The sequence below is a fragment of the Lacerta agilis genome, chromosome 12, assembly GCF_009819535.1.
Source record: "Lacerta agilis isolate rLacAgi1 chromosome 12, rLacAgi1.pri, whole genome shotgun sequence".
NCBI lineage: Eukaryota > Metazoa > Chordata > Lepidosauria > Squamata > Lacertidae > Lacerta > Lacerta agilis.
In genome coordinates this window covers 9,433,752-9,453,915 of record NC_046323.1, presented here as the reverse complement: position 1 = coordinate 9,453,915, position 20,164 = coordinate 9,433,752, and the positions used below count along the sequence as shown (strand labels likewise).

General features: G+C 43.7%; 1 protein-coding gene across 1 annotated transcript in view; it reads right to left on the bottom strand.

Annotated features, from left to right (window-relative positions):
• The window catches only part of GLB1 (galactosidase beta 1), a 38,463-nt gene continuing 18,299 nt past the window's right edge, over window positions 1–20,164 (bottom strand). Inside the window, exons 8-16 of the mRNA XM_033164938.1 lie at window positions 17,587–17,708; window positions 16,938–16,978; window positions 15,743–15,855; window positions 13,986–14,060; window positions 13,114–13,203; window positions 10,805–10,915; window positions 7,320–7,451; window positions 4,144–4,368; window positions 1–499 (exon numbers count right to left, since the gene is read on the bottom strand). Of these exons, the coding sequence (XP_033020829.1) occupies window positions 239–499; window positions 4,144–4,368; window positions 7,320–7,451; window positions 10,805–10,915; window positions 13,114–13,203; window positions 13,986–14,060; window positions 15,743–15,855; window positions 16,938–16,978; window positions 17,587–17,708 (1,170 nt within the window). The 3' untranslated portion in view covers window positions 1–238. The remainder of the gene's footprint in view (window positions 500–4,143; window positions 4,369–7,319; window positions 7,452–10,804; window positions 10,916–13,113; window positions 13,204–13,985; window positions 14,061–15,742; window positions 15,856–16,937; window positions 16,979–17,586; window positions 17,709–20,164) is intronic.

Genomic DNA, 20,164 nt, shown 5'->3' with positions numbered 1-20,164 from the left:
GTGTTCAACAATTTATTAAACAAACTGATTGCCTGTTTGCTTGTTGAAACCCTTTGGCATGCATAGGAATAATTTTTTGTTGCAGATAAAAAAGGCATTATTCTCACTTTAAAAATAATGAATTAAATTTGACACTTTCCACTGATTTTAAAAACACTGATTTCCACCCTCCACAACCAATAGCATTGGAAATGAAGGATCTGCAGAATAAACTAAGTAAAGGGGCATTGTAATACAATCAAATATCGTTTGGCCATAAATCTTTAGTGAACAGTTTCTCGGTACTGCTTTCATAGTGAAGAGTTGCATTGAGAATGGGTTTGTCTACAAACTCTACAAAACATTTCTGAGCGCCACATGGAGACTTCTCCAACTCCAGAACTGTAATGTTGTTTAGAAAGGATGAAACAAGGATGTTGCTTGGAACAAACAGTGTTAGTTGAGGTCCACGGGTTGGCCAATAGCGTCCTAAGTTAAAACCATTGATCCAGATTTGTCCCTGCAAAGAAACAAACCGTTAGAAGAAACAGACTCCAGAAATCTGACAAACCTGACATCCTTAACTGAGAATTCAGTGCCCTCTTTAAAAAAATTCATTTTGCACTGCACTGACACAAGTGTGGCATTAAAAGGGCTCTGCTATAATGAATGCTAGCAGAATAGCTTTGTCCATTCCATCTTTAGGCATCAGTATTCAAGCCTGCAGCGTAACCGCCGCAGGCCAAAAAGAAAATAAATAATGGCATCCAAGCTTCCTCAGACAAGGAAGTCCCCCCCCCCTTGGCCAATAGCAGGTTGGGGATATTTCATAAGCCTTGTAAACAGCATTTTGGGATAAGCTCTAAGCAACAGAGATACCTCCTGTTGCTGTCTGTGGACTTGCCTTTACCTCAAAGGCTCTCAGAATCTGCCTGGGCTTACTGCAGCCTTGTCCACACGGGATCAAGATCAGACATGGTCTGTGTCACCTCCTTGCAATTTCATTTTGTTTTGAAAGGTGGACTTCAGCACAAATACTGCAGCACCAGATATGTACTGCTGTCTCACTCACACACACCCTCACTTCCAAGTTGAGCATGTGGATAAACTACACAATACAGCTCTCCCCCAACTCTCTTTCAAATCATGGATCCGAACAAGATCCGAAACTCTTGAAATAACTGGCACAATTGAGAGACAGAATGATGCTCCAGTTACATTAAATTAGTAGACACGAGCATATAGAATCATAGAATCATAGAGTTGGAAGAGACCACAAGGGCCATCCAGTCCAACCCCCTGCCAAGCAGGAAACACCATCAAATTATTCTCAAAGTGTGGCCCAGAGAAAAAATGTGACTCTCAGATTGGATTACTGTAATGCACTCGGCATGGGAGATGCCTTGGAAGAGTCTTCAGAAACTGCAGCTGGTTCACAATGCAGCAGCCAGATATTTGATAGGTACCGGCTTAAAATAATAAATACCCCAATTGTTGGCATCCATCTGTCTCAAGAGACAATGGAGTCCACCTCCGGGGGCTGAAGTCAAATCGCTGTGCTAGCAGCACTGAAGTGACCTTCCCGGAGTGCAAGCTCCAGAGCATCTGGAGGTCTTGGGCTGCCCAGATGACAAGACCCCCCTCTCGGCCTCGCTGATGGGGTCCAAGGGAAAGCAGAGCAATGGGTTTGGCACCAGTTGGGCTGCATGAGTTGCCAGAAGGAGGTGAACAAGGCACCATCCAATTGTCTTAGGGATTGCACTCCGGATTTGTACAGTGGTACCTTGGTTCTCAAATCTAATACATTCCGGAAGTCCGTTTGACTTCCGAAATGTTCGAAAACAAAAGCGCGGTTTCTGATTGGTGCAGGCGCCCTGGAAACAACAGCTGACAGCTGCATCAGACGTTCGACTTCCGAAAAACGTTCGAAAACCAAAACACTTACTTCTGGGTTTTCGTCGTTTGGGAACCAAGGCGTTTGAGAACCAAGGTTCCACTGTACTCCTTAGTCATTTCTGCTACCAAAGATATCCCATGAGGCAACAGAGCTTCCAGCTCATAAGTTTTCCTTCTCCTAGATGGGCTACCTTCCCAGGTTAGCGAGCCCCATCTGCCCCACAAAATACCCCAATAATGTTTAGGTAAAATGCGAAGTGGGGAGGAAATATGGAGCCATGCTTGACATGGTCTAAAAATGTATCCCACTGATGAACTTATGCTACACATGTACCTCTGCAAAATGCACTCACATTTTTGTTTCCAAAACCACTCTGCCCAAACATTTAATTTGTACATTTTAAAAGCTGATTCAGTTGTTAGGTGTGTAGCTCTGGGCTGAGATAATTATCAGTTACTTTCCACAAGGTGTTAAGCCTCAGAAACATCCTTATCAAAAGCATATCTGGCTGTGGTTTGCTTTGCCAAGGCTTAAAATGAACCACTCTCTCTTCTGCAGGAAGAGGTTTTCTGAGGGAAATATTTAACAGTGCCAGTTTTTTATTTCTGTACTCAAGGCTCAAGTATGCTGCATTCTGTGCTACGCATTCGGCACACAACGCTAAAAAAGCAAAAATAAAAACCACAGCTACACAAGTCATAAGAATAGCCAGTCTGTAAAAGAAAAACAACACAGCCATTTATTTTAAATATTTTAAATTATATTTTAAATGTATTTTAATGTTTGATGGAAGCCGCCCAGAGTGGCTGGGGAGACCCAGCCAGATGGGCGGGGTACAAATAATAAATTATTATTATTATTATTATTATTATTATTATTATTATTATTATTATTAAAAGCCAATCTACCTGCAGGAGAAAATTTCTTTAAAGCTCAAGTTTTTTACCAGGTTGGCAGTAACGGAAGCTGCCATCCCTTGTCAGGACTAAACTTTATAGCGCTGGTGCAGCATTTTACCCAAAATTTCGCAGCCCTCACCTCTGTAAGGAAAAGCGGAGGCCCAGGACCTCTCCCACAAATTTAAGGGGCCCTGGGAGGTACGTTTAGGAGGACGACACCTCTAATAAGAATTTGTTCTCGTTTATAGGAATTAACAAGATAAGCCCTGTGAACCTTCTGTAAATTGTTGGTTTCAAATAATTACACTGAGAGGGATCAATTGTGGGAATGAGATTACAGGGAACCAAGCAAAGGGTCTTCTCAGTAGAAACTTCCTCCCATCAGATGTCAAGGAAATAAACAACTATCTGAGTTTTAGAAGACATCTGAAAGCAGCCCTGTATAGGGAAGTTTTTAATGTTTGATGTCTTATTGTGCTTTAATTTGTTGGAAGCTGCCCAGAGTCCAGATGTCCAGCATATGAATAAAGTTGTTGTTGTTGTTGTTGTTGTTGTTGTTGTTGTTGTTGTTGTTGTTGTTGTTAAAAAAAAACAAGCTTTCCCAACTGGAGGAAAAGGCCTCTTGCCTTAGATGTTCATTTTGTGTTGCTTTTATATCTAGCTGCAGGGAGTGGGGGGGGTGAAGGTTGGTACTGCTTTTAATAATGACAATGCCTAAAATTAGGGGGCAGGGAGTGTGGAATTACAGTAGAGTGGTACCTTGGTTCTCAAACTTAATTCGTTCCGGGAATCAGTTCGACTTCCGAGACGTTCGGAAACCAAGGCGCGTCTTCCGATTGGCTGCAGGAGCTTCCTGCACTCAAGCAGACGCCGCGTCGGACGTTCGGCTTCCGAAAAGCATTCGAAAACCGAAACACTCGCTTCCAGGTTTTCAGCGTTCGGGAGCTGGTTTGTTCGTCGACTAAGCCATTCTCAAACCAAGGTATGATTGTAACTTTAAACTCTCCCCTTTGCCCAATTTTAGGCATCATTAGCTGCTGCGGCCAACTGCAGCCATGGCACAGGCACTTCCACAGCTATCCCACACTTTGCGGACCCCCTTGGCGAGGGGGGAGGAGGTGGGGAGCCTCACTTCAAGGCAGATAGGCAGAAGGGCCAAAGAAAGCCAGACAAGGCAATTGGTGAGCCGGGAGGGATGCCCCTTTGTCACACCTGAAGCAGTCACTCCAGTTTGCCCAATGGAAGGTCTGGCCCTGATCAACTCTGTCAACAAACTCTGACTCAAAGCTTCTCACTATATCTTTTAAGAACTTGAAGTTAGCAACCATATTTACTGAATTTTTCTTGAAAGAAAGGAGGGGAAAGTACCTTTGTCCACCCAGGAAATGCAATATACGTATCCTGAGGTAAGTCAGGGATTCCACTAGGAATAGAAAAACTGCCAGTATAAAAAGAAGGTTCTTCATCGCTTGATCTATTTCCACCAGACCTCTCGTTCTTGAGACCCTGGCTCACGGCTCTGTCTATGTCCAGGGGGTATATCTCCCAGTCGGCGAGTGTCTCATTGCCCAGAGTTATATTCAAAACCAAGCCCTGCAAACAGATTGGTCATAAATACAATCAGAGAGAGGAAAGCAGAAACGAGCCTTTAAAAAGATTCTTGGTGTTGTTACTGTTGGCTATAAAATAACATTTTAAAAAGGAGAAATCGCTTCATTCAATAAAAGGTTGTCTTGTTTTGATCAGCCTTAGATTGTGCTGTTACTGTTTTATTTTATTGTACTTCATAAGGGGTTTCTAAACTGGGAACTCAAATTATACACTAAAAAGCAGAAATAACCATCCTAGGGAACCTTTAGAACAAACTACAAGTTACTTCAGTTTTGCAGTGTGCTTACAAAGTTATTTTCCAGCTAATTATTGCTATTCTTCAGAATTTTACAGGTCTGAATGCTGTCATCAGTTAAAAGCACTACAAAACCAGTGAAATTCTGTACTTGTTTACTGAAAAGCAAGTCCCAGCACTGAATTCCTGGGTTTGATCCAGGAAATAGATGTAGAATCTAAGAAGTAACACTGTCTATCCAAAAGCTGGGCTATATTTCATCAACCTTTCTCAAACTTGTGGCAACTTCATTTCACTTTTAAGAGCAAATTAAACCAGAAGTCAGTATCATAAACTCGGAAGCTGGTTTATTTGAATAGCAAATACAGGTGTCAAGATGAACATTCGAAAGTGACCTGCTCGAAGATCTAAAAAAAGAGAAGAAACAAGTTCTAAAGCTCTCTGCTCTGTACCTGAGAACTTCCTTTCTGAAGCTCCATTTTTAGAGATGTTTTGCAAGATAAAATTTATCTAGGATTTGATCTCACCTTTAAACATGATGATACATAATTCTTCACATGCACAAGTTTCCACATCCTGTGTGCAAGTTTTAGGCACTAAATAACTTCTATTTAAACCTCTTAAGAAAACTGTAATAGATTGAAAAGGTTTTTTCCACTGCAACACGTTTTAACATCATAGGGGGCTTTCTCAAATGAAGCATCAAAGATAACTTCCAGATGCAAAATAATTCACCTTTGATGAGGTGTAGAAGAAGGAATTTATCGGGCACAGGAGACCTGTCCTCTTTTGCATTTGACTGCCCCACTCCCCTTCATTGAACTAAAGACCAGTTCAGATATTTTGATTTTCTGCATCAGACCCCTCTGGCATGTGGGTTCTTAAAGAGAAACCACAGTGCGAGACAGGCTTTACACAAGGGACGCGGGTGACACTGTGGTCTAAACCACTGAGCCTCTTGGGCTTGCTGGTGAGAAGGTTGGCGGTTCGAATCCCCACGATGGGGTGAGGTCCCGCTGCTGTGTCTCAGCTCCTGCCAACCTAGCAGTTCGAAAGCACGCCAGTGCAAGTAGATAAATAGGTACCACTGTGGCGGGAAGGTAAACGGTGTGTCCGTGCGCTCTGGTTTCCGTCACGGTGTTGCATTGCGCCAGAAGTGGTTTAGTCGTGCTCGGCCACATGACCCAGAAAGCTGTCTGTGGACAAACGCCGGCTCCCTTGGCCTGAAAGTGAGATGAGCACCACAACCCCATAGTCACCTTTGACTGGACTTAACCGTCCAGGGGTCCTTTACCTTTTTACCTTCCACAAGGGAAGTGGAATCTGTGGTGGCTTCAAATGACCATTGGTTATGCTGGCTGGGGAGGTTGGACTGCAACATCATCTGGAGGGCCACAGGTTCCCATCCCTCCTTTACACCAGGGTTTCCCAAACTTGGGTCTCCAGCTGTTTTTGGACTGCAACTCCCATCATTCCTAGCTAGCAGCACCAGTGATCAGGGAGGATGGGAACTGCGGTCCAAAAGCTTGGGAAACCCTGCTCTATAGAATTAAACTGGTGATAGCTAGTAGTTATTTCTGCTACTGGGGGAAATGCTGCCACAATTACAGATTTGGGTAATGGCCACTGCAGGCTACATACATGTACAGTTCAATCCACACAGAGGTTTTGTGGTTTCATGTTTTGATTATAATGTAACCTGGGTTTTTTATTGTGCTATTTTTTCTAACCTGCCCTGGAACCATTGGATGAAGGGTGGACTTTAGGTGTAAGTAATAAACAACAAAACAAACAAAGGCAGCGTTCACACACATTTGCAGCTCTCACATGTCTCAGTAAGTTGTAAACTGTTCCTCAATATGAATGAGCAGCACTTCTGCTGTGTTCCCATTGTGTTGAGCTGTGAGCAACACACTATGAACCCTGCGCTTAATGTGGCAAGCCAACCAGCACTTGCGGTTTCTTTCTTCCAAATAAGCCATGATTTACCAATCAGACCTTGGCTCAAAGCAGGGATGAACAAAATGAGGACCATTCAGCTGTATGCACCAGCCCGCTACTTGCTCGTGGTAAAGCAGACAATGTCACATATGCGAGGGATCGCGTGCGGAAAATAAGCACGTGTGAGCTGACGCTAAGAGGAGTCCTTGAGGCAGCTCGCTCTCAGGCGGTCTTCAAATCAACATGGGTTCATAACGTTCCCTAAAGCGTGGCATTAAGGAGCCCAGAGGTAGAAACTTATTCTGCTGCGAGTCAGTAACAACAGTGAGAATGGGAAGAATACAACCTCCCATTTTACAATCATTAAGAGTGGAGAGGAAGGGCAAAGGTCCATACTGTGCCTTGTGGCTGATCTCAACATATAGATAAATGTATATTTCTACAGGAAGCCTTTTGCACCACGCCAGTAAGTCCACAGAGAAGCCCAAACTACCCAAGCAGCACTCCCACTTTCTAAAGGGAGGCTCCTTTCAAGAGGATCTTTCCTTTCAATACCCCTGAGACCTGTGGGTATAGGACGGTATATAAATTTCATTAAACAAACAAACACACAAACAAACAAACAAACAAACAAAACATTGCATGTAAAGGTTTTCCTTGCATTAGCACAAAGTCACCTATTTTGCCCTCGAAAAGCAATTAACGGGCTATGTTTATGTTACATTTTGCTGTATAATTATGGAAGACAGGGGTGTACCTTGAAGTCATTGTTGAATCTCCCAAAATTTACTCGGCCCATGTTTTCTACCAGCAAATCCAAATGCGCTCCGGCGTTCCCAGTTATATTTAGCTTTAAGAGACTTCTTCTTTCAAGGACTCCCTGAGGAATCTGCACAAATAATATCAATACTTAAAATCTAAACCTGAAACAGGGTACGGAACACAAACAACTTTAATGCATTTTACAAAGTCCCTATTTTTAGATTTTTTTCTGTGTTTTTTGCAGGAGGATTTAGTAAGAATTCAATTTCCCCCGACTGTGCTAACTCATCATTTGAATCAGCTGAAATTCGTAATTCTCATTCAAAGCGATTCAAGACATTTCAGGGTTTTTTCCTCCCTGATGACAGAACAAACCAGTTCCCGTGAAGTTTTAAATTTCCCCACCCTCTGTGGTCAGGAAGTCTAAATGGCTGATTTAAAGCTTGTAAGATTTGTAATGTAGTCAAGTAGGTGTTGAAACAATTCATTATCTTCTTGGTGGTGTTTTTCCCCCCGTCTGCAAAAAAAGTTGAACACACAGGTGAAATGTAGCGTGAGAGTGAACCCCTTAGATGGAATCACGTCAAAATGAATCACAAGCCAGAGAATTGCTTCACCCGGCCCTTTTACATACTATCCCTAGTGTATATCATGTAATTACGTGGATGTTCCTTAATTTCCCCCAATATCTTCTCCCACTCCACTACATGGTCTCCAAGGCCCAGTGCAGGCATAACTTTTTCAGCCGTTCTTAGAAAATGTGGAGAAGGAGCACTTCCCAGGTTTACACGTGCCTTCCTTTCCTCTCCATCTGAACTTCATTTCCATTTTCAAAGCCAAGCATGGTGCCACACTAAATTGGCACTGATGCCAACAACGTTAACAATGGCTAGGCTCAACTAGCTTGAAAACTCACTTCTAGCCATGACGGCAAACCGCAGATTATCTGCTATGTGTGCCTTTGATGTGCAAGGATACAACTTTGTCATCAGCTCAATTCGCAGGTCACAATAAACCATGGTTTGTCCTGAATGTACTGATTCACACCATTCTGTTCTTCCCCAAAGGAAGCAAAGCGTGATCCCTGTCCTTCTGCTACGTCAAATGCAGGAATTCTGCTTTTTTCACTTGAACAAGTCACAACTGGTAAGCAAAGAACAAACCTTGGCTAACCGTTGTGGTTTTTCTGGAGTCAACCAAAACATGGATTCTGGTTTTAGACGCAATTATAAGCCAGTGATTGGGTGCCCCCCAACCACCCATATTTCAGGAGGAGAAGCAAAGCAGGAATGAACAGCTCAAAGATGGCAAGCTGTGACATGAGAACATTGCCACTGAAGAGCACAGCTTTACCCCATGGCAGTGAAGAAACAATCTCTGATAAAATATTCTTTAAATGCACCCCTCTAAGCTTTGAGGGGACGCAGGTGGCGCTGTGGGTTAAACCACAGAGCCTAGGGTTTGCTGATCAGAAGGTCGGCGGTTGGAATCCCTGCAACGGGGTGAGCTCCCATTGCTCGGTCCCAGCTCCTGCCCACCTAGCAGTTCGAAAGCACGTCAAAGTGCAAGTAGATAAATAGGTACCACTCTGGCAGGAAGGTAAACGGCGTTTCCGTGCACTGCTCTGGTTCGCCAGAAGTGGCTTAGTCATGCTAGCCGCATGACCCGGAAGCTGTCTGTGGACAAACGCCGGCTCCCTCAGCCATTAACGCGAGATGAGCGCCGCAACCCCAGAGTTGGACACGGCTGGACCTAATGGTCAGGGGTCCCTTTACCTTTACCTAAGCTTTAAGGAGCAGGTGCAAAATTTATCTGTTCATGAGGGTATCTGCTTACACCAGAAGTGATACTGTGTGGATAAAATATTTTAAGCTCAATGCTATTGGCTGGTATTTGGGCTGTGTGACTTTAGGCTTTATTTCTTATAAGCTGCCTCAAGTCTTTGGAGAGATGGAGTAAAAACATTTTTGCTGCTCTGAGGTCAATAGTTTGCAGTCAACTCATAGTACGGATTTGCAAAGAGCCCGGGAATTGTTCAACAATGCAAGTTTTCAAAATCTAAGTTTATGCTAGCTCAAAATCCTGGTACGTTTTTGGCTCTTCCGGCAACCTTATTCCACATGGATTTTGACTATGAATTGTGGTAAGCAAGCCAGAGCAGGCAGATACAGAGTGAGTCTTTATACGCCTTAATTTTACTGTGCACATGGTAATGTGGAACAAAATGGGTTGCAGCATGTTGCCCTCACTAGTGTTTAACCATCTGAAACCTAAAATGTATTTGAATATATTTGACAAGGAGTTCGTACATCGCTCAGTGGCTGCATCATCAGATTAGTTATTTGTATGCGTGAATCAGACTTCACATCTCCAACGCTTCACATCTTCCAAAAGTATTGGAATGCAATACTTTTCAATGGAGATGGTTCACAAATTGCAATTTAAGCCACCAGCTGATGAGATATACCCATGAGAGATACCCTCATGTGCACATGAGAGAGGCAGACCTCTGATGTGTGCACGTACAATGTACCTGACCTCTTATCACGAGCACTGCTGCACCTTACCAAGAGGGAAAGGTGCGAGGTGGCACTGAGATCTGTGAAAAGGCCAACAGTGCGCTTGAAACAAACTGATCTTGCCCGCCACCTTCCAGGCACAATGCAGTGATGCTAGTGACAAGGGGCCAGGTAAGCATCCTAGCCAACCATGAGATGCAGATACCTTCAAATGTTGGCGGGCATTGTGCTCAAAAGAACACAACTCTTTCCCAAGGGATGGTGTTTTGGTCCTGACTTTGTGATGCACCTTTAAGCAGAAGGTTAGGGACAGTTCCCTTCTTCCCCTGCCCAACTCCAAGTTTGGACCTAGAGAGAAGGGCAGGGGGATCGTTCATGCTGAAATACTGCATTTCTGAAGTACCTCTGAAGTGGCATGGCACTCTGAAGGCCCACTAACCACCTCCAAAGCACAACCTCTACTGTGGGGGGGGAAACTCACTCCCACCCACACTTGCCTCTCTTGCTCCAAGCTTGAGAGGAGAGCTGGGGTGTGTATTTCTCGTGCTGTGCTTCTCAAGGTGCTCCAAGCCCCTCAGAAGCACAGCCCAGCTGCGGTGGTAACATTCTGCCACCTCGGCAGCTTCAACCCACAGAGGGAGACTTGGGCTTGTTCTTTCGGCATATCCTGCTCATCAAGTTGGGTTGGTGAGGCGCACTCACAGCGGGAAACAAACTCCCGATCATACAAACAAAACAAAACAAAACTCAAGCCGAAGAAACAGCTACAGCAGTTTCCCAAACTTGGGTCTCCAGCTGTTTTTGGACTACAACTCCCATCATCCCTAGCTAGCAGGACCAGTGATCAAGGGTGATGGGAATCATAGTCCAAAAACAGCTGGAGACCCAAGTTTGGGAAACCCTGAGCCACGGTATCTAGCGTCGCTGAGGTAAACAAGAAAGCTGGAAGTTTTTCGCTTACCCCATCCAGAACGACATAAGCACGATCATGAATTCCATTAGGTAATGAATACAGCGGTTCTTCAGTACAGTTTCTTGGTAGCTTAGTTCTGTATAATACATACCCAACGTACTTGGAAGAAGAAAGTGGGGAGAAAGCCATGAGAAGAAAGTGTTACTTCTGAAAAGTCAAATCAGATTGCAAATACCTCCAGCTTAAACATTGCTATGTATTTCATGCAAGGGCTTCAAGAATTCAAGCTTAAAAATAAAAATAGATACATTAGCTACTGAACGTTCAATTATTTTGGTTAAGATTAGGTGACTCATACTCGCTTTCAAAGTTTGTATTAGTGCTTACCTAACTGTTAAAAGGTCTTAATTACAGAGATTCATCCAGTAAAATGAAAAGATGACAGCTACATAGAAAAGACTCCATGGCCCAACATGGATGACCAACTTCTGGTTCAATGAGCAGGATATGCATGAGCTTCATGCGCCAGCATGTAGCCCCTTTGCTCCTGTTTCACTGCTCCCTTCATGCAAGCAAGGAAACAAGCCAGTTAACCATAGCTTCTTGCTATACCTGATCAGGGAATTATGGAATTAATGGCTTCCAAACCAGCCAAGGTTTAAACAGACTTCCAAATCCTGGTTTGTTTGGAAGCCATTAACCATAGTTTCCAGTTCATATATATGTCAGAAACCATGGTTAACTGTGCCTTCCAGGTTTATTTCCCCCCTCCCATCACACAAGCAGGGAAAGGGGCTGCTTGACACTCAGACATTTCTTGGCTTAATAAACTAGGTTTTCATGGTTCAGCTGCAACCTATCTTACTATGCCCCAAACCTCCTGCTGCCTAATCAAGTTACCAAACTCTTTCTTAGGGACCATCCTGTTTATTGACCATTTGTTCTTATTTGCTTGCAGTGGGGTTACACCTCTTCCCATTAAGTCGTTTGTGCATTCCACACTTTTCAGTGCATTGCCGTGTCACTTTCCAAATCGCAAAAGATCAGATTCCTTTTTAAAGGATGGACTAGCAGTAGGGTGATAGAGCCCTTTAACCCACGTTAACTGCACAAGTCTAAAGCTCCAGTATATGTTTGAATCTCCTCTGCAAAATAGTGGCAGTCTGAGGCACCCTCATACATCCACTAAACAATCGTCCTCCATGACACATCCTCTTGTTCCCTTCACTAAAGTTCTTCTGACAGATGCTGAGTAATTGTTGTTGTTGTTGTTGTTGTTGTTGTTGTTGTTGTTGTTGTTGTTGTTGTTGTTGTTGTTGTATTTATACCCCGCCCATCTGGCTGGGTTTCCCCAGCCACTCTGAGTGCTCCCAACAGCAGACTAAAATAAATAATAAATAATAAAACTTCAGACACTGAAAAACTTCCGTAAACAGGGCTGCCTTCAGATGTCTTCTAAAAGTCAGATAGATTTTGCCTCTCTTTCAACCATACATTTACCTGATGAGATATTTATATACTGATCTGCCAGTTCCTTGTATCTGTTCTTCCCTCTCTCCGGTGCAATTATTCTCTGCAGCCTCATTTCTATTCATCTAGCTGCTCGGACCTCACACTTGGGCCCCAGGCACCTTACCGGCAAAGCCTTCTGAAACAATTCACAGTTTTGCTCCCCCAGCTAGAACTGCTCAGTTCAACCCGCCTGAATGCTACAATCCTTGGAGGTTCTACTTCATGGTTCAAACGATGCAAAGCAGAGCGTATGCAAATGGAACAGTTCTTCTCAAGATGCTCACAAACATCACTGAAAGAGCTACAGCAGAACACTGGGCAAAATTCACAACTGACATAAGATAGTTTATTTGACTGGGGTGGGGTTGACAATTACAGTGGTGCCTCGCAAGACGAAATTAATTTGTTCCGCGAGTCATTTCGTATTGCGAAAAATTCGTCTTGCGAAACACGGTTTCCCATAGGAATGCATTGAAATTTAATTCCCATAGGAATGCATTGAAATTTTCGTCTTGCGAAGCACGACCATAGAAAAATTCGTCTTGCGAGTCACCTAAAAAATCACAAAGCCCTTTCGTCTAGCGAGTTTTTCATTGTGCAAGGCATTCGTCTTGCGAGGTACCACTGTACTGTATATTCTGGCGTATAAGACTACTTTTTAATCCAGGAAAATCTTCTCAAAAGTTGGAGGTTGTCTTATACGCCGGGTGGAGAATCTGCCGTCGAGTATATCTCAAACTCTATATTTTAACTGGAAAAGTTGGGGGTCGTCTTATACGCCGGAAAATACGGTACACACAATATGCAAAATGCTAACTCAAAACTCTTCCATGACCAACTTTTACCTGCTTCACTTGAACAAATGTCAAAGGGTAGGTGCTTTTAATTGGTCCCGATGGTGAAAGGTCGTTCAGAAGATCCCTTACGGTTCCCACCTGCAATACAGCAAAATACATAACACTGTGGGGTTCTTGTTTTTTATTTATTTTTTTAAATTGTCAAAAATAGAACTATTAACACTGCTTGGGAAAGGAAAAAGAAGAGAAAGTTAAGCCATTTGCTTATTTCTGCTGTCCTCTTTTTGTTCTCACACAGATTCAACGCAATTGCCTATCACCAGCCAGTTCCATCCCATGTAAATATGGCAACTACGCGTATGGTGAGAAAGTCTGCTTACCATAAAATCACCCAGAATTTTACGATCAACTTTATAGCCACCCTCATAGCATAAGTAGACTTTCTTATGGTTCTACGATCTTGATGACATGCTTCCTTCCAGGAACCAGATTTCCCAGAAATTGCTACACCTAATGGTGTAGTATTCCTCAACTATACGTTGCAAATGTCACCATAACCATAAGGAATAGCTTAAATGAATTTCCTCAGCTTCAGTCACAAAGCTACAAATACCCATTTTTGAGCTCAAAATCAAACCCACAGCTTAGAGGTGTCCTTCTCTCCCTGCCCCATCACATTTACAAAATTGCCGAGGAAGTTTTTTAATGTTTGATGTTTTTCTGTGTTTGGCGTTTTAATTTGCTGGAAGCCGCCCAGAGTGGCTGGAGCCACCCAGTCAGATGGGCGACATATAAATACTAAATTATTATTATTATATTATAAATGGGTATTTTAGCCTTTTGCAAAAATTGTCCTTAATAAACACAAGACAGAAGCGCCCATCCTAGGCACAATAATCTACTATACAATATCCACCTACCTTTTTCAGCGGAACTTCTCCATAGGCAAACTTGGGGGTCGATGGAGGAATAGGGCCCTGTGGTACCGCCTTGTACTAAAACAAGAACAAGCAATTAAAATTTAAAAAGCAGGCTTTCTGATTTAAAGAACCAACTGCCTCATTCCACAGGCAGATGCATCATGTCATTGAAGAGACGCTGCTTTGAAGCCACTGCACAAATGCTCTGGGGCTTGCTTGGTTTGTGGCGTTGGCGATTTGAAATTCTCACCAGTTTCTGCATCTAGCACAGTTAAATGGTTGGGGTTCAATCCTTTGGGAAGTCCAGTCACCTTCCCCGGGGGGCGGTGTTGCGGCCAGGCATCTGGGTCCTCACAGTGATCCTGCTAGGGGGCGGAGGGGTGATGCCCCCCCTCACGCTGACCCCCGGCTGTGTCATGCCCCCCGCCAGCCAATCAGTACTGGCAGGCCATGGGGATTTAAACCGCAGCGCGGCTGAGGGGCTTCCCTCTTTCGCCTCCTCGCCGGACCTTTTTGCCTGTTTGCTTTGCGGTTTTCCTCTGCTTCGCTTGGTTTCTAGTTCTCTTTAGGATTCAGAAGGATTTGCTTTTGTCCTCTGCGGCCGATCTGCCCTGCACAGTCCCCGCTCAGCGCCGCAGGAAAAGCCAAACACCTGGGAAGTGGGATTCCCTCAGCTGGGAAGTGGCGGTCACCTAGGCGCAGATTTTCAGAAGCATGACCGGCTATAGTTGTCCTGCACAACTCCACTGGCAGAAATGTGAAGACTACAGGAGAACTCTCCAGTGGACTGCATTTATTGTCCGTACGAGCCTCAAGCAGTGACAGTTGCTCTACGTAGCATCAAAAACTACGTGGATCAGGTAACATATGGCTTCTCAGTACAGCCCTCTTGCACACTAAGCCACAAAGGAGTAGGTAAAGTTATGGATCGTGGGCTGTATTGAGTTTGGCAAGGGTACTCTACACAAAGTCCCATACAGAAGGGGAATGTTGGCCGTTAGACTATGTTCCATCTATACCTCTCCCAGATCTTATGGACTGGTTGCTATGACGACACCTGCAGCAAGACGGTTGTCCTTGAAAACCCAACCCCAAACCTATAAAACTGACAACAGATTACAATCGTTGTGAAGAGATACATGGACTGTACACTAATGAAGCTCTGGGCAGCTAAGATTCAAATGGAAAACAACCACAGAGGGGGGAATTATTAGGTGTTTATTTGCACAGATGGAGGGAAAAGAAAGTTTATTTCAGAAATAATAATTAATGAATTAATGTGGATTGATAAACGGACCAGTAATCCTCACTTAATATTGGAAATGTTAACTAACGTATGAGCAAGAATTAACAAACGGATAGCTGATGGATAAGGATAAAAGGGGAGGGGGGGAAAGGAACGTGAAGTAAAGAGAACTATGAAATATAAGCAGCAATACGGGTTAATTATGGGCACATCTAAGAAGTGGGGGGGGTCGTGTTTTGGGAAAAGGTGCGTTAAATTTCCTCGATTTGTTATGGATTTGCCGAAAAATTGGAAAATCAATAAAAATTAATTGGTAAAATTAGACTATGTGCCCAGGCCTCTACTTCATTTAACTCTCAGATGCGTGATCAAATCTGGGAATTCCCGCTCCACTGAATCTGGATGCCACAGAGTTCAAAAACATCAAGCAGCAGCCATCATTTTCAGTCACAATGGAAGCCAAGGCTAATGCAGGAAAAGATACTTTGGTGATGCTGTAGGAGAAACTCACCATGGCAATGACTTCCCTAATAGCAAAGTACTTCTCCGTGAGATCTCCGGCTTCACTCAGCGGGGCGTCGTAATCATAGCTAGTAGGTTGCGCTGCGTAAGGCATGTTGGCTCCTGCAGGGATGAAAATGAACACAGGAGGAAGTATTAATAATAATGTAATAATTATTTATACGCTGCCCATCTGATTGGGTTGCCCCAGCCACTCTGGGCAGCTCCCAACAATACACTTGCTCTTCTCAAAACTATCCCACAGCAGGATTGCTTTTCTCAAGCCCAAACATCTGTATTGCCTAATAAAAAATATGTGCAGATTTAGGGACATCAGCTGCACCCCTACGTTTCAATGGTAGTGCAAATGCACCACTGCTTTGTCTTTTAACAGTGGACAGTGCTGGCTTTTCCAGTATGGAAAGGCTAAACTATGACCCAAGTATTCAGAGGCTGGATGTAAATCTGAAGGACCTCTTTTCTCCCAAACCACTGTCATGAATTAAGCTCTGAGTAAAGGTAAAGGGACGACTGACCATTAGGTCCAGTCATGTCCGACTCTAGGGTTGTGGCGCTCATCTCGCTTTACTGGCCGAGGGAGCCGGCATACAGCTTCCGGGTCATGTGGCCAGCATGACTAAGCCGCTTCTGGCGAACCAGAGCAGCGCACGGAAATGCCGTTTACCTTCCCGCCGGAGCGGTACCTATTTATCTACTTGCACTTTGACGTGCTTTCAAACTGCTAGGTTGGTGGGAGCAGGGACCGAGCAACGGGAGCTCACCCCGTCACGGGGATTCGAACTGCCAACCTTCTGATCGGCAAGCCCTAGGCTCTGTGGTTTAACCCACAGCGCCACCCGCGTCCCTGAGTACCTGGCAATAAATACAGCCGTCTAACTTGTCTGGCTATTCTTCTATTTTATCTGACCCATACTATATTACTGAAAGTAGGCCATGAGGCTACGATGACCCACCATGTGGTAAGACCTCCTTCTACCACTTTTGCATATAATATTCCCTTGCTCCCTCTGTTTCAAGGAAGGAAGAAAAGTGTTTTGCCTTCTGAGTTAGTATCCTCAAATCCTTTTTTCCTTTATTTCAAAGATTAAAAAATAATCCAGTACCCAAAACAGTTTAAGAAAATAAAAAGCAGCTATTATTACGAAAAAATAAGTGCTCGCACACAAGCAACACACACTTCTTACCATTCCAATAACCAAAATTAGTTCCTCCTATAAACATATACCTGAAAAGAAAGGCAAATAGGCAATCAAAGATGCTGTACTCAAAACCCAACACGGTAAAATTGCAGGATGTATACAAATAACACAAACCGTGAGAGTATTCAATCATATATTGTTTCTTCAAGGGACAGACTACTTCTTAAACAATAATAATAATAATTGCAGTGTACACAGTGAGCATTTGCATTTTTTGAAATCGATAAACATATTAATGTCTAAAAATTAATCACCAAATATTCATACATAGAAACTTAACAAGGCTGAAATGCTCACTGTGTACACTGCAATTATTATTATTAAGAAGAAGAAGTCCGTCCCTTGAAGAAACGATAACAGTGAAACGGGGATAATGCAAGCTAGCCGCCCGTCGGAAAATAGACGTGGACGCCTAAGAGACTTGAGCACCTTATCGCATTGAACTTTTTGCACATTGAACATTGCACTTTTGGAATCTTAATTGCCTCTTTTGAGACATTTGTACGTGTTATGGATTATATCCCCTCCGGTTGTATACATATATACGACTGAATACTCTCACGGTTTGTGTTATTTGTATACATCCCATACTCAAAACCCAAGCTCTCATTTAAATAGATGTTGATGAACTTACATGTTTACATTGGCACCATGTGCCAGAATTTCACTAAGAGTCTTAGCTACAAGTGATGATGATATAACTGAATGACTGTGGCCCCAATGATCCAGCCAGCCAGTGTAGAACTCAGAATTGACCTGAAAGAAGAAATAAAACAATGGAAGAAGACATCTAAGCAGCAGTGTGTCGGTGATAAAAGGTTGTTGTTGTTTTTTCAAGCTTCTCAACAGAAATAGAAGCTTTTGCACGTGTTTTCCAGATCAACATCTTTGAGAGAACCCAACCCATGGTACATAAAATAGATTCTGCCAATGTAGGTATAAAGTTCATGTTAGAATCATAGAACTGTAGAGGTGGAAGGGACCCCCATGGGTCACCTAGTCCAACCCCTGCAATTCATAAATCCCAACAAAAGCATCCATGACAAATGGCCATCAATCTCTGCTCAAAAACCTCCAAGGAAGGAGAATTCGCAACCTCCAGAGGGAGTCTGTTCCACGGCCAAGCAGCTCTTACTGTCAGAAAGTTCTTCCTGATGTCAGAATCTCCTTTCTTGCGACTTGAAACCATTGGTTCGAGTCCTACCCTCCAGAGCAGGAGAAAACAAACTTGCTCCGTCTTCCATGTGTCAGACAGCCCTTCAGATATTTGAAGCTGGCTACCATCTCCTCTTGGTTTCCTCTTTTCCAGGCTAAACATACCCAGTTCCTTCAACCATTCCTCATAAGGCTTGGTTTCCAGACCCCTGATCATCTTGGTTGCCCTCCTCTGCACACATCCCGGCTTGTCAATATCCTTCTTTAATTGTGGTGCCCAGAATTGGACACAGTATTCCAGGTGTGGTCTGACCAAGGTAGAATAGAGTATACTATTCCCTTGATCTGTACAGTATACTTCTGTTGATGCAGCTGAGAATAGCATTAGCTTCTTTTGCTGCTGCATCACACTGCTGACTCATGTTACGTTTGCGGTCTACTAAGACCCCTAGATCTTTTTCATGTGTACTCCTAGCACAAATGCAAAATGCTTTTAGTTAGGGTGATACTTAAGATTATTAAGTTTCCTTCACATTCCTTCCACAACTGCTGTGCCTTTTCTTACACTGTTGGCTGCCATGCACACTGAGGTGCCCACTGCCGGCACAATGTGCCATGTTACCACTAGTGGAAATGAGCAAAGAAAACTTACTAATATTAAATATCTGACCATTGACCATATAAAGAAGATGTGTTTGTGCTTCCTGCATAGCCTGTGGTTTGGCTCATATTTATCGCCACCATTTATCAGTCGTTTCCTGCCTTTCTTACAAGACCAAAGCGGAAAGGAAAGGGTAGTGAGATGTGAGCAGATGAGGATCAACTGGTCTGCAACAGGATGATTGGCAGTAAATTGACATGGGTTTCTAGTTCCCAATGGTTTAAAATAGCAATAGCAAAATAGTGCTCCGCTCCCTCTATATTAAGCTGTTAGACTCTCCGGCCTGTAGTCCTTCAGATGTATATTTCTACTAGCAAATGCAGGCAACACTAAATAATAATAATAATAATTATTATTATTATTATACTGCCCTATACCCGGAGGTCTCAGGGCGGTTCACAGAAAAGATCAACATAAAAACCACAATATATATAATCAAAATAAACAACCCAATAACCCCCCCCCCCAAAAAAAGAGCCACATTATAAAAGGGCATAGGGTGTCAATCAGATCAACCAAAGGCCTGGTTAAAAAGTAACATTTTTGTCTGGCGCCTAAAGATGTATAATGAAGGCACCAGACGAACGTCCCTGGGGAGGACATTCCACAGATGGGGAGCCACTGCAGAGAAGACCCGTTCTCGTGTTGCCACCCTCCGGACCTCTCGAGGTGGAGGCACATGAAGAAGGGCCTCAGAAGATGATCTCAGGGTCCAGGTAGGTTCATATGGAAAGAGGCGGTCCTTGAACTTTATGCCTCATAGGGTGTCGTATGTAACTGATGGTCTCTGCCCCACCCCACTCAAGTCATCATTCGGCATCAGCACCAACCTCCTGTCCATTACTTTGCATTTCACTTGAGACTGTGAACCTTGGTGCTACAGGAAACGAGAAAGTAGATTCCTGGAGACTAGTCCACACCTATATATTGCTTTATCCAAACCAGGGTTTCCCAAACTTCGGTCTCCAGCTGTTTTTGGACTACAGTTCCCATCATCCCTGACCACTGGTCCTGCTAGCTAGGGATGATGGGAGTTGCAGTCCAAAAACAGCTGGAGACCCAAGTTTGGGAAACACTGACCCAAACAATAGCAGCCTTGGCACAGAACTGTGCTTGCCTTAGGGTCACCTGGTGATCTTCATGGCTGAGCAAGCATTTGAACCTGGGCTTCCCTGGTCCAAGTCACATACTACATTGGCTCTAGATGGTCATCTGAAGCAGTCATCCCTGTTGATCCCAAACTCTGACAACGGCCACTCCGTTCCACCCTGCCTATGTCTGCAGCATCTCCCTGGATCGCGCAGAATCTGAATATCAGTCGGCTCCTTCTTGTGACAAGGAGTTGGACTTTGATGTCTTGAGATGAAGGAATTCAACTTCTGATCGCTGCTTGCCG